The 14,902-nt window shown below is 50.4% G+C and overlaps 1 protein-coding gene across 3 annotated transcripts in view; it reads left to right on the top strand.

Annotated features, from left to right (window-relative positions):
• PRPF40B (pre-mRNA processing factor 40 homolog B) overlaps positions 1 to 14,902 on the top strand; it is a 379,532-nt gene that overhangs the window by 56,414 nt on the left and 308,216 nt on the right. For all 3 annotated transcript variants that reach the window (XR_003941483.1, XM_030196851.1, XM_030196849.1), the window contains exons 4-5: positions 3,291 to 3,434; positions 10,929 to 11,015. Coding sequence is in view for 2 of the 3 variants with exons in the window: in XM_030196851.1 (XP_030052711.1) it covers positions 3,291 to 3,434; positions 10,929 to 11,015 (231 nt within the window). In the remaining variant the exon portion in view is untranslated. The remainder of the gene's footprint in view (positions 1 to 3,290; positions 3,435 to 10,928; positions 11,016 to 14,902) is intronic.

The following is a 14,902-nucleotide window of genomic DNA, read 5'->3' as shown; positions in this document are numbered from 1 at the left end:
TAATCGCACTAGCGCAGCCTCCCTCGCTTTCTTTTTATGAGCTGAGTATGATATTATGTGACCTTGCAACACAGCCTTAGCTGCGTCCCATAAAAGTACGGGATCTGACTGAAAGCTGTCTCTATTAGTCTCTGCATAGTCTTTCCTTTTATCTTTCACAAATTTATGAAGCTGTAAGTCATAATATAGAGCTCTCGGAAACCTCCAGTAGAAGGGTTGCTCGGGTTAAGGCCCCCAGTGCAGTGTAATCCATATCATAGCATGATCTGACACTTGTGTAGGACCTATTTCCGCCCTCTCCAACTACGTCGCGGTACATTGGGATATTAACAGGTGATCTATATGTGATTATATGCCATGAGCACTAGATAAATGAGTGTAATCACGCTCTCCTGGATGTAACAAGCGCCAGGAATCTAACAGTACTAGCTCTGAGCACACCCAAGGCACTCCTTTAGAATAGTTTACAGATCTAATCCGTGAGGGGCCAGTGCAGTCCACCATTGGGTCATAAACCAGGTTAAAATCCCCTCCCATTATTACTGGTATTTGATCAAAATTTTGTATGTGTCCAACAATAGTTTGAAAATTTTTTTTATCGTATTTGGGGTGTATATGTTAACCAGCAACATTGGTCTCTGATTTAGTGTAAGTTGTTGGATAACATATCTACCCTGTGAATTCACAATCCGTCGATTCAACTCACATTGTAGACCCTTATGAAATAATATAGCCACCCCTGCTTTTTTATTTGATGTGGGACTATCCATTAGATCACCTACCCACCATCGGCACAGCTTTTTGTGTTCCAACTCAGATGTGTTTCTTGGAGCATGGCTATATGCACTTTGTTTCTGTTCAATACCTGTAATATTTTGGAGTGTTTTACCGGTGATGTTATTCCTCCCACATTCCATGACATTATCTTTACCTTACCCATCCCTTATGTAATCCCATTCTGCGTATTCTCCGTTCTTAGAATCTCAAAAGGAAGAGAGGTATCCCAGCTTACCCCTCCTCCAGCTTCTCAGCTGTGATCTTTCAATCCCCGTGGACATATCTTTGTTAACTAGACTTTTGACTTTCTGTTGTTCGTTCTGCCCTCCCCATCCTCTCCTGCCCCCTCCCAGAACCCTCCCCATTCCCCCCCCCCAACATCTCTACCCCTTCCTTCCCCATCCCCTTATTCCCCATCGAGTTCTACTCAAAACTTGTCATGTATTGGTACCCCACTCCCTCCCTTTTCACCTTTCCCCCAAGCCTCTTATTCAGCCATTTTCCCCCAGCCTTACTGCCCCTCTTGTAATCATAATGTAACTATATACACATTCAATACCATTAGAAACCGAAAAAATAAGGAAACATTATAGAAAGAGATTTGAGAGAGAAAGTCAGCTTATCTCACGGATCCGAGGGGGCCACACGCCACATTGCTCCCATTCTGCAAATTCTGCATAGGTCAGCAGTATAGATTCTACTCTTCTCCGCAGCATGTCGCGTTACTCTTTGATGGCGGATGGCCCCCAGGGCTCCCGTGTCCTCACGGCATCATGCTGAGCTTGTCTTTTTTTCCTCTCACAGTCTGGCATCTTATCCACCTTCTTCATTTTGGTAAATATCTATTTTCCCCACATCTCTAGGGCTACAGTGTGCTCGATCCAGCCAGTGGAAAGTCCAGGCCTTCTATCATATTAGCAGTTGCGCCCCAATATATTGTCTTTTGGATTTGCCATAAGCCCTTAGGTCTCTTCGGCTTTCCTTGCCCTCATATTTGTTCTTCCGCTGTATTAGCTGTCTGTACTTCCCTTACTTCGTTGCTCTAGCTGGCAGCGACTTCAAAAAATCTTTGGCTTTCTCCACGGTTTCATAGTTCATTTCCACTCCATCTTGATAAAGTCGCAGCTTAGCTGGATATATCAGAAAAAATTTTAATATTCCTCTCGTATAGCTCAGCACGTAGTGGAGCAAATGCGCGCCTCGCCGCCACCACACTGACTGAGTAGTCTTGGAAGCATAAGTTCTTCCGGCCTTCGTATTGTAGCCCTTGGCCCTCTCTGATCGCCTTTAAAATCACTTGTTTGTGCTTGTATTGCAAGAGCTTCAAAATTACCACCTGAGGGTTTGTCCGTTGACTGTCGGTGTGGCCCTATCTTGTGGGCTTGCTCAGTTCGCAGCGGGTCTTGTAAGTTGTTTAGTTGCAGCGTCTCCGCGAGCCAGCGCTCCATAAAGCTCACCAACTCCCCGTCTTTCAGACTTTCCGGGAGCCCGACTAATCGCAAGTTATTCCTCTGTGCACGATTTTCTAAATCTAGTTTTTGTTCTAAGTCCATTACTTTCTTCTGGAGCGCCGCTCGCGGCTCCTCGGCCTCCTGTAGGCAGTCCTCTATGTCCTCGACCCGCTGTTGCATATGATCTAGATCCAAATGAAAGCCGTCAAGGCGCTCATGTGCAGCCTCTGCTCTATCATACAGAACTTGCAGTTTTTTGTCCAGCGCTGCTTCCACTGCTGCCGTCACCTCGGCTGTTATCTCGGCGGTCCATGCGGAGCATACTGAGGAGCCTTGCCATGTAGGGCTTTCCGCCATTTTGGGCTCCTGGGCCTTGCCTTTCTCCTTCACTTTTTTCTGTATTTTGGACACCATTTCTTTGCAAATCAGCGATTTGAGGGTCGTTTCTCGTTCTCTTCCCCCTCCGATGTACCACGAGAGGTTTGTGTATTTGAGGCTTGGGTCTTATGTCGATATTGCCAATAATTCACTGCGGAAGCGTGGGAGCTCCGCTTTTCAGCGACCGCTCTCTCTCATGGTACCACGTGACCTTAGTTATTGTTTTTATAACATAATTATTAAATAACTTCCAAGTGAGGTACACCAGTATAATTACAGTGTAATTATTTATGCACTTAATAAATAAAATACAATTAAGCATGAATTCAGTCACCAAGTTTCTCCTTGAGCACTGAGTAGTGTGCTTTTGTGGTGTCCCCACCCTCTGGGATCAAATTCAGGAACCTTCCGTATGGCAGTACACAGTTCTACTGCTGAGTCACCTGCTCAGGTCTCCTCATTTGAAACTTCATATACAGGGATGATGTGCAATATTGATATTATGGAATTTATCACTCACAGATTGTAAGATGGAATAGTTTGGTCTTCATAGCAGAAATTAATAAGGCTTGTGTTCTAAATGAACCACAAGTGAAGTGTTTTAGAAACCTTATGGGAATTTAAAGGACTAGATTGATTTATGCTCGGTAAGAGTTTTCTCATGTTTGTACTTCTGACTCATAGATGCCACCTCCTGGAATGCCTCCTCCATTCCCCCCAATGGGAATGCCACCAATGGGTCAGAGACCACCAGCAATCCCTCCCATTCCCCCAGGTATGATGCCACCCATGATGCCACCCATGGGAGGACCACCACCTTTAAGCCAGGTTGGTACAGCTTAAACCTATTGGACTTCTTTTCTTTGGGGCTTTTGAGTTTGAACCTGAATCTGTTTTATATTATAGGATACATGAACAGGCTTCAAAACATTAATGTCTTCTTTTACTGTCCTTTTAATGTTGAAATATTCTTGATGCATTGAAAGCAGTTAGGCGTTGTTTAACTGAAGACAAGAAAATCTGCAAAGAAATATCTTTTTATGTTTCTCTGTTAACTGGATGGTCTTTATGGACGATTGGCCCAGTTGTTCATATGGCCAATGGGGACAGCCCATTCAGTCACATCCAAAAATCGGTGAAATTCATTGGCTTTTAGCTTAGTCCACTTGTCCATAGGTAAATATTGATGTCTTAATGCAGTAAGATCCTAAAAGCCGCAAGTTGACAAAATTGAGGGTTTTCCCACTTGTCCGTAGGACCATCCAACCGTGTTTAGTTATATAATTAGTCATTGTTATCCTTAATAATTTGTTTAGGAGAAGCCTCATTCTGTGATCTGAGTGACCAAATGCAAATGACACACTGAATAATTTTGTTAGCCATTCATTAAGTCTCAGTCAGTGTGCTAATACTTGTCATGGGTTTGTTTTTTTTAATGTTTAATCTTTCTGTTGAAATTTAAGATTCTCCGAGGACAAGCAGGCTGCTTGTTCTCACTGATGGGTGACGTCCACGGCAGCCCCTCCAATCGGAAACTTCTCTAGCAAAGTCCTTTGCTAGTCCTCGCGCGCCCGCGCGCACCGCGCATGCGCGGCCGTCTTCCCGCCCGAAACCGGCTCGAGCCGGCCAGTCTTCTTTTGTCCGCACTCGGTACGGTCGTGTTTCGCCGTGTCGAGCCCCGGAAAGTCGACCTCGCGCGTCCAAATTTATTTTTGACGTGTTTTTTTCTTCGGAAAAAGTCTTTAAAGTGTCGGGAAGTGCTTCGAAAACCCCCCCCGGGTTTCAGACCACCCCTTCCCGTACTTCCAGCTTTTTGCCCCCGATAAGTTTTCTTTCGTCGTCGGGGTAGGCCTCTTTTCGGCCTCGGTCGAGATTTTCTCCCTTCTAAATTTTTTGGTGCTCTTTTCCGTCATTTCGGATTTTGATTTCGCCGGCGTGATTTTTCCGCCCATGACATCGAAGCCTTCCAGCGGCTTCAAGAAGTGCACCCAGTGCGCCCGGGTAATCTCGCTCACTGATAGACACTCGTCGTGTCTTCAGTGTTTGGGGGCCGAGCACCGCCCTCAGAACTGTAGTCTGTGTTCCCTGTTTCAAAGGCGGACTCAGGTAGCGAGATTAGCCCAGTGGAACGTGTTGTTCTCTGGCTCTTCGTCGGCATCGGCACCGGGATCTTCGAGTGCATCGACGTCGTCAGCGTCCAGACCATCTTCCTCGGCCGCCACTGTATCGAGTGCATCGAGGCATCGGGCCTCTGCATCGGCGCCAAGGTATCGGGCGACTGCATCGACGTCGGTGGTACCGGGACCTCGTCTGCTGATGTCGTCGGACGGTGGTGCATCGTCAGGAGTGCAGGTGAGGGCTGTCCATTCCCCTGCTGGTGGCGGTGAGCCTTCGGGTGGGTCTCCTCCTACCCTGAGGGCTCCTGCGGTACAGCCCCCCCGAGACCGACCTCCTTCGGCCTCGGCCCCGAGGAAGCGACGGCTGGATTCTACGTCCTCCTCGTCGGTGCCGGGGAGCTCCGGTGACATGCTTCGGAAGAAGTCGAAGAAGCATCGACACCGGTCGCCTCCCCGCGTCGGCACCGAGAGCTCTGGGTCGCCGAGGGAGTCGGCACCCAGCAGGCATCGGCACCGAGAGGACCGCTCACCCTCTGTTCAGGAGGTGTCGATGCGCTCCACTCTGGACAGCCCTGAACAGCCTCCTCGCCCGGAACAGGTTCTGACGTCGACGCCTGCATCGACCTCTTTGCCTTTCTCTGCAGCCGCTCTGAACGAGAGCCTCCGGGCCGTTCTCCCAGAGATTCTGGGAGAGCTGTTGCGCCCTTCCCCTCCGGTACCGGCGGTGCTTGCGCCTCCGGTACCGTCAAGCGTGGCGCCGGCTGGCCCATCGCCCGGGGTGAGGTCCCCGACGTCGGTACCGCGTGCGGTGCCGACTGCGGCCACCTCCCAGGAGGGCTCCCCGACTACGTCGGCGGAGGGAGCTTCGCCGATGCGGGCGAGGGAGTCTACCTCTCGACGCCCCCATCGTGGACGTGGCTCCACGGAGTCGAGCCGGGCGAGGTTGCAGACACAGGTTCGTGAACTTGTGTCTGACACCGAGGGTGAGGCCTCGTGGGAGGAAGAGGAAGACCCCAGATATTTCTCGGACGAGGAGTCTGAGGGTCTTCCTTCTGATCCTACTCCCTCTCCTGAAAGGCAGCTTTCTCCTCCTGAGAGTCTGTCTTTCGCTTCCTTTGTCCGGGAGATGTCTACGGCCATCCCCTTCCCGGTGGTTGTGGAGGACGAGCCCAGGGCTGAAATGTTTGAGCTCCTGGACTATCCTTCTCCACCTAAGGAAGCGTCCACTGTTCCCTTGCACCATGTCCTAAAGAAGACATTGCTTGCGAACTGGACCAAGCCACTAAGTAATCCCCACATTCCCAAGAAGATCGAGTCCCAGTACCGGATCCATGGGGACCCAGAGCTGATACGCACCCAGTTGCCTCATGACTCTGGAGTTGTGGATTTGGCCCTAAAGAAGGCTAAGAGTTCTAGGGAGCATGCTTCGGCGCCCCCGGGCAAAGACCCTAGAACCTTAGACTCCTTTGGGAGGAAGGCCTACCATTCTTCTATGCTCGTGGCCAAAATTCAGTCGTACCAGCTCTACACGAGCATACATATGCGGAACAATGTGCGGCAGTTGGCGGGCTTGGTTGATGCTCTTCCCCCTGAGCAGGCCAAGCCTTTTCAGGAGGTGGTCAGGCAGCTGAAGGCGTGCAGAAAATTCCTGGCCAGAGGGGTGTATGACACCTTTGATGTTGCGTCCAGGGCCGCTGCTCAAGGTGTGGTGATGCGCAGGCTCTCATGGCTGCGTGCCGCCGACCTGGAGAATAGACTCCAGCAGCGGATTGCGGACTCGCCTTGCCGTGCGGATAACATTTTTGGAGAGAAGGTCGAACAGGTGGTAGAGCATCTCCACCAGCGGGACACCGCATTCGACAAGTTCTCCCGCCGGCAGCCTTCAGCATCTACCTCTACAGGTAGAAGATTTTTTGGGGGAAGGAAGACTGTTCCCTATGCTTCTGGTAAGCGTAGGTACAATCCTCCTTCTCGACAGCCTGCGGCCCAGGCTAAGCCCCAGCGCGCTCGCTCTCGTCAGCAGCGTGCGCCTCAGCAAGGCCCCGCGGCTCCCCAGCAAAAGCAAGGGGCGAGCTTTTGACTGGCTCCAGCAGAGCATAGCCGACATCCAAGTGTCAGTGCCGGGCGACCTGCCAGTCGGGGGGAGGTTGAAAGCTTTTCACCAAAGGTGGCCTCTCATAACCTCCGACCAGTGGGTTCTTCAGATAGTCCGGCAAGGATACACCCTCAATTTGGCCTCAAAACCTCCAAATTGTCCACCGGGAGCTCAGTCTTACAGCTTCCAGCACAAGCAGGTACTTGCAGAAGAACTCTCCGCCCTTCTCAGCGCCAATGCGGTCGAGCCCGTGCCATCCGGGCAAGAAGGGCTGGGATTCTATTCCAGGTACTTCCTTGTGGAAAAGAAAACAGGGGGGATGCGTCCCATCCTAGACCTAAGGGCCCTGAACAAATATCTCGTAAAAGAAAAGTTCAGGATGCTTTCCCTGGGCACCCTTCTCCCCATGATTCAGCAAAACGATTGGCTATGCTCTCTGGACTTGAAGGATGCCTACACACACATCCCGATACTGCCAGCTCACAGACAGTATCTGCGATTTCAGTTGGGCACACGCCACTTCCAGTACTGTGTGCTACCCTTTGGGCTCGCCTCTGCGCCCAGGGTGTTCACAAAGTGCCTAGCTGTGGTAGCAGCGGCACTTCGCAGGCTGGGGGTGCACGTGTTCCCATATCTCGACGATTGGCTGGTGAAGAACACATCCGAGGCAGGAGCCCTGCAGTCCATGCAGATGACTATTCGCCTCCTGGAGCTACTGGGGTTTGTGATAAATTATCCAAAGTCCCATCTTCTCCCAGTGCAGAAACTCGAATTCATAGGAGCTCTGCTGGATTCTCGGACGGCTCGCGCCTATCTCCCAGAGACGAGAGCCAACAACTTGTTGTCCCTCGTCTCGCGGGTGCGAGCGTCCCAGCAGATCACAGCTCGACAGATGTTGAGATTGCTGGGCCACATGGCCTCCACAGTTCATGTGACTCCCATGGCCCGTCTTCACATGAGATCTGCTCAATGGACCCTAGCCTCCCAGTGGTATCAGGCTGCTGGGGGTCTAGAAGACGTGATCCACCTGTCCACGAGTTTTCTCGAATCCCTGTATTGGTGGACATTCTGGTCCAATTTGACTCTGGGACGTCCTTTCCAAATTCCTCAGCCACAAAAAGTGCTGACAACGGATGCGTCTCTCCTGGGATGGGGAGCTCATGTCGATGGGCTTCACACCCAAGGAAGCTGGTCCCTCCAGGAACGTGGTCTACAGATCAATCTCCTGGAGTTGCGAGCGATCTGGAACGCTCTGAAGGCTTTCAGAGATAGGCTGTCCCATCAAATTATCCAAATTCAGACAGACAACCAGGTTGCCATGTACTATGTCAACAAGCAGGGGGGCACCGGATCTCGCCCCCTGTGTCAGGAAGCCGTCAGCATGTGGCTCTGGGCTCGCCGACTCGGCATGGTGCTCCAAGCCACATATCTGGCAGACGTAAACAACAGTCTGGCCGACAGACTGAGCCGGATTATGCAACCTCACGAGTGGTCGCTCAACTCCAGAGTGGTGCGCCAGATCTTCCAAGCGTGGGGCACCCCCTTGGTGGATCTCTTCGCATCTCGAGTGAACCACAAAGTCCCTCAGTTCTGTTCCAGGCTTCAGGCCCCCGGCAGACTGGCATCGGATGCCTTCCTCCTGGATTGGGGGGAGGGCCTGCTGTATGCTTATCCTTCCATTCCTCTGGTGGGGAAGACTTTGTTGAAACTCAAGCAAGACCGAGGCACCATGATTCTGATTGCTCCTTTTTGGCCGCGTCAGATCTGGTTCCCTCTTCTTCTGGAGTTATCCTCCGAAGAACCGTGGAGATTGGAGTGTTTTCCGACCCTCATCACGCAGGACGAAGGGGCTCTTCTGCATCCCAGCCTCCGGTCCCTGGCTCTCACGGCCTGGATGTTGAGAGCGTAGACTTTGCCTCTTTGGGTCTGTCAGAGGGTGTCTCCCGCGTCTTGCTTGCTTCCAGGAAAGATTCCACTAAGAGGAGTTACTTCTTTCTGTGGAGGAGGTTTGCCGTCTGGTGTGACAGCAAGGCCCTAGCTCCTCGCTCTTGTCCTACACAGACCCTGCTTGAATACCTTCTGCACTTGTCTGAGTCTGGTCTCAAGACCAACTCTGTAAGAGTTCACCTTAGCGCAATCAGTGCATACCATTACCATGTGGAAGGTAAGCCGATCTCAGGACAGCCTTTAGTTGTTCGCTTCATGAGAGGTTTGCTTTTGTCAAAGCCCCCTGTCAAGCCTCCTACAGTGTCATGGGATCTCAATGTCGTTCTCACCCAGCTGATGAAACCTCCTTTCGAGCCACTGAATTCCTGCCATCTGAAGTACTTGACCTGGAAGGTCATTTTCTTGGTGGCAGTTACTTCAGCTCATAGAGTCAGTGAGCTTCAGGCCCTGGTAGCCCAGGCCCCTTACACCAAATTTCATCATAACAGAGTAGTCCTCCGCACTCACCCTAAGTTCTTGCCAAAGGTCGTGTCGGAGTTCCATCTGAACCAGTCAATTGTCTTGCCAACATTCTTTCCCCGTCCTCATTCCTGCCCTGCTGAACGTCAGCTGCACACATTGGACTGCAAGAGAGCATTGGCCTTCTACCTGGAGCGGACACAGCCCCACAGACAGTCCGCCCAATTGTTTGTTTCTTTTGATCCCAATAGGAGGGGAGTGGCTGTAGGGAAACGCACCATATCCAATTGGCTAGCAGATTGCATTTCCTTCACTTACGCCCAGGCGGGGCTGGCTCTTGAGGGTCATGTCACGGCTCATAATGTTAGAGCCAAGGCTGCGTCGGTAGCCCACTTGAAGTCAGCCTCCATTGAAGAAATTTGCAAAGCTGCGACGTGGTCATCTGTCCACACATTCACATCTCATTACTGCCTGCAGCAGGATACCCGACGCGACAGTCGGTTCGGGCAGTCAGTTCTTCAGAACCTGTTTGGGCTTTAGGATCCAACTCCACCCCCCGAGGGCCCTGTTTGTTCTGTTCCAGGCTGCACTCTCAGTTAGTTGGTAAATTTTTTTAGGTCAATCTCAGTATGTCCTCGCCGTTGCGAGGCCCAATTGACCATGGTTGTTGTTTTGAGTGAGCCTGGGGGCTAGGGATACCCCATCAGTGAGAACAAGCAGCCTGCTTGTCCTCGGAGAAAGCGAATGCTACATACCTGTAGAAGGTATTCTCCGAGGACAGCAGGCTGATTGCTCTCACAAACCCGCCCGCCTCCCCGTTGGAGTTGTGTCTTCCCTTGAAGTGTATTGTCTTGCTACATACTGGACTGGCCGGCTCGAGCCGGTTTCGGGCGGGAAGACGGCCGCGCATGTGCGGTGCGCGCGGGCGCGCGAGGACTAGCAAAGGACTTTGCTAGAGAAGTTTCCGATTGGAGGGGCTGCCGTGGACGTCACCCATCAGTGAGAACAATCAGCCTGCTGTCCTCGGAGAATACCTTCTACAGGTATGTAGCATTCGCTATACATTAGAGGCAGCATATTAAACTGTTTCAGATTCAGTTTTTGTTAATGATATTACTACTACTACTATTTAACATTTCTATAGCGCTTCAAAGCATACGCAGCGCTGTACACCAAACATAAAAAAGACAGTCCCTGCTCAGAGAGCTTACAATCTAGAAAGACAAGTAAACAGACAGAACATTTAAGGGAAAGGGAATAAATAGGTTAGGATAAAGGACAGAGCAAGTGAGTAGAGGTTAGGAGTCAAAAGCAGTGGTAAAGAGGTGGGCTTTAAGTTTGGACTTGAAAATGGCCAAAGGTGGGGCAAGACGCACAGGCTCTGGAAGTATATTCCAGGTGTGAGTTGAGGCAAGACAAAAGGAACGGAGTCTATAATTAGCAGTAGAGGAGAAGGGGACGGATAAGAGATATCTACAGAACGGAGAACCCGAGGGGGGGCGTAGGGAGGGGCGAGGGTGGAGAGGTACTGGGGAGTAGAAACAAGTCATCTCTGCCCCCATTATTTCCTCATCAGTAGTTAACTTGATTTAACCAACCTAAGTAGGGGCATCTTATTCCTCTGGTATTGCACTCTAGAATTGTTCGGCCTCCTAGCAAGTGGAATGCCTTTAGTGAGTTGTGATATTTGGCATTTCTATTTAGCAGATACCAGGCATGGTGCCCCCACTGCTTCCTGGGATGATGATGATGCCCAGTTTGCCATCGGGACCTGTTTCTGCCCCTGGAAGTGTAAGTATCACTGTTGTTTTTTTCCTGTCATTTGGTTACTGTAGCTCTGGTCTTGTTGTATCTGTAGCTTTTTATTATCAAGTATTCACAATTTATTTTGACCCGACAGTTACTTTTATACTTCTAGCTGTATTTGTGACCAGAGCTAGAATCCGGCACCTTGAGCTTTCATTCGTAATTAACAGGACTCTTTTGGCTTATTCTCCTATTGTGTAACACCCCATCCTACATAATTAGGCTGGTCATTGTAATGATGAACTTGAGCTGTGGGCCACATACCAGGGTTACTTCTAAAACTCTGTAGTTGTAGATCCTAAATCTGTCTGGTAGGTGTCACTGTAAAGCAGTGCCATAACTCTCTCCCTGGGGGCTATGAATACTGCTCTGCAGCATCCCCAGCTGTCCTTGGAAGCAGAAGGCCTGATGTAATCTCCTGCATGGCAGTGCACGGCACTTACCACCTGAGCCCTCAGGCTAGCCTTCCACCTTCTTATTTTTTTGCCCAGGTCTTAGGAAGGGAGCATTGTGGTTCCTTGGGCTTATCTGATTGAATGTATATTATGCCTAAACCAGTGATCTCCAACACAGTTCATTTTTGTGGCTCTCATATCCAGCAACCCCTGCCGCTACTGCAGGTAGAGAAAAGACCCCATGAAGCATGGTCACAGTGATGCGTGTGTGCATGCACATATGCAAATGCTGGTCCATTTGCCTCTTCCTGTGCAAGTGTGTGTGTGAGTCAGTGTGACCACGCAAGCACATGAGACGCAGTGGAGCTTCGCAGGGTCTTTTCTGTTCCCGCAGTAGTGGCAAAACCTCCTAATGGTGCACCTCTGCTCCAGCTCAGCCCTGTTTTGAAAGCGACCCGACTTAGCGAGCTGGAATCCCGGGTGCAAATTCTCACAGATAAGGTTGATGACCAAGAGAACCGAGGCCGACGAAACAATTTGCGTATCATTGGCATACCTGAATCGATCTCTGACTTTGAGCTGAAGGAGTTGTTGGAGCAATGGCTGCCGAGATCTCTGGGTTTCCCCTCGGAGATGGGCCCTGTCCAAGTGAAACGTGCTTACGGAGTTGGAGTGCGCAGGGAGGAACTGGGAAGAGCACGACCAGTAATTGCCAGGTTCCTGAACTATGCAGTTAAAGCAAAGTTATTGGAATTGTACAAGAAATAACGTGTGCTGCAGTATAAAAGCATTAAGCTATTGCTCTTCCAGGACTTTTCGCTTAGGGTGACGGAGCAGTGGAAACTCTTGGCCCCCTACTGCACACAGTTGTTTGCGAAGCGCATTCGATTCGCCTTTCAATGTACGGCCAGAGTGAGGATCACCTATGAAAATCGCATCATAAGCTTAACCAAAGTGGAGGAACTAAAGGCCTTCCTAGAGAAGATACCAGAAGCCTTAAGTCAGTAAGATGTTTGTGAAAGTTGTGGGGATATGGAGACTAGTGCACCGTCCTGCACAGGGTACACCTCTGTTTGGGGGACTTAATGACATACAATGAAGGGAAGCAGGTGTAAGGCAACTAACTGTTCTCTTGGAGAGCGGCGGGGTTCAGCCTCGTGGAGTTTTGTGCATGTGGCCAGGTTTTTAGTCCCTTACTTGCTTTTGACTGCCAAGATGGCTACTTGTACGTCCACTACGGACGTGGGGAGATCAACGCAGCAGCGAAAACTCTGAAGATACACTAGGATGTTTCTGGAGCAGCGGGTCCCTTCATCTTGCTAAGTTGCTTATGGTTTAAAGCTGTTTCTCTTATAATTTAGTCTGATATGCAAGTTCTGGTAGACATAGAGGGGCATAACCAACTGGGCACCCTAGGGGGCACTTCTAAAAGTTGTAAAAAAAAATAAAAATAACTCCAAGGTGCATAGCTCCCTTCCCTTGGTTGTTTAGCCCCCCAAATCCCCCCCCAAAACCCATTCCCCACAACTCTACACCATTACCATAGCCCTTAGGGATGAAGGGGGGCACTTACATGTGGGTACAGTGGGTTTTGGGTGGGTTTTGGAGGGCTCCCATTTACCACCACAAGTGTAACAGGTAGGGGGGGATGGGCCTGGGCCGACCTGCTTGAAGTGCACAGCACCCACTAAAAACTGGGTATGACATTTGAGGCTGGCAAAAAAGGTTTGTTTTTTTTGTGGGTGGGAGGGGGTTGGTGACCACTGGGGGAGTAAGGGGAGGTCATCCCCGATTTCCTCCGGTGGTCATTTGGTCAGTTGGGGCTCCTTTTTGAAGCTTGGTCGTGAAAAAAAAAGGGACCAAGTAAAGCCGGCGAAATGCTCGTCAAGCGTGGCTTTTTTTTCCATTATCAGGCGAAGCCGGCCATCTCGTGAGCATGCCCCTGTCCCGCCTTCACTACCCTACCGACATGCCCCCTTGATGTTTCGCCGGCTCCGCGATGGAAAGCAGTTGAACCCAGCCAAAATTGACTTTCGATTATACCGATTTGGCCAGGTTCAGGAGATCGCTGGCCATCTCCCGATTTGTGTCAGAAGATGGCCGGCGATCACTTTCGAAAATGAGCTGGATAGTCGCTTATGCCACCGGCTGTTTATTAATTAATGTGGGTTGGGGAGGGGGCGGGCCTTTAGTTTTTTGGTATTTTTAGGAGTGTGGGGGGTGAACAGGTAGGGCTTCGTTGAGTTGAGTGGTATGTCTGGGGGTTATGATCGGTGTAGAGTATGGAAGGAGGAATGTGAGTGGGAGGGGAGAGTGAGGAGTGTGGGAAGGAGTGGGGTTAGGATATGGATGTCTGTGGGGATGTGGCTGGGGTTTGTGTGGATGTGGAGGGTTTTGGAAGGTATGCTGTTTAAACAGGGAATAATGGGAGGAGGGGTTGTGGGAGTAGTGGAGAGGGCCCCCTCCATCGTGAGTAGGTTGAGTGTCGGGTAGGGAGTAGAGCATAGGGGGATCTTGGGGGACACTTGGGGTCTGAGGCTGATCGCACTTAGAAATGGGGCTAGCTGGGTGAGAAGAGACTTGAACATGCAGGAGATCTCAAAGGCCATAGGGGGTGGTTTAGCTGGAAGGCCACCTCTATTGGTGCCAATAATGTTGTGGTTTAGCAGAAACACCAAGGCACAATGGTGGAATGGGTAGTCTGTGGGTGGCTACTTTGAATGTGGATGGTATTCATTCCCCCATAAAGAGGAAAAAAATTTTAAACTATTGTAAGCGTCTCAAAGTGGATGTCCTGGCTCAGCAAATTCATCTTTCTCCCTTAGAGCAGGCTAAGCTAAAACAAGAATGGGTGGGAGAGATTGCTTCTGCTTCCTTCAACAACAGGCAGCAGGGTGTGGCTATTCTCATCCACAAAGCTTTGGATTCCACTAGGCACAAGTTAATACAGGACCCAGAAGGGAGATTTGTAATATGGGTGGGGGGTGTTTCAGGGTCAGCGGATTGCCCTCTTCTTGGTATATGCCCCGAATGCATACCCTCAGAAATTCTTCTCCTCACTTTTAGCGGCTCTAGTGCCTCTGTGTGAATACCAGTTAGTGGTAGGAGGGGACTTTAACATTACAGCAGATCCCACTGTGGACTGTAACCCGTCAAAGAAAAGGCCCAGGGGGCTAGAGAGCAGGGAGATAGGTTTACTACAGTCCGAACTAGGCCTGATTGATATATGACCGGTGCTCCATCCCGACACATGAGAATATACTTTCTTCTCTCATGTCCACAAAGTGCAAGCTAGACTGGACTACATGTTGTTATTAGCCCCCTCTCGTTTTCCTGTGGCTCGTTCCGCTGATATTGAGGTGGGGGCGGTGTCGGACAATAGCATGGTGTGGGTGGACTATTGGGAAGGAAGTCCTCGGCAGGGATATCCAACTATACGAATACAACCTGCATAGGTGGGGAAATAAAGTGGGCAGA

This window comes from Microcaecilia unicolor, chromosome 3, assembly GCF_901765095.1.
Source record: "Microcaecilia unicolor chromosome 3, aMicUni1.1, whole genome shotgun sequence".
In the NCBI taxonomy this organism is placed as follows: domain Eukaryota; kingdom Metazoa; phylum Chordata; class Amphibia; order Gymnophiona; family Siphonopidae; genus Microcaecilia; species Microcaecilia unicolor.
The sequence above is the reverse complement of the archived record's forward strand: the minus strand, read 5'-3'. Positions and strand labels throughout refer to the sequence as shown.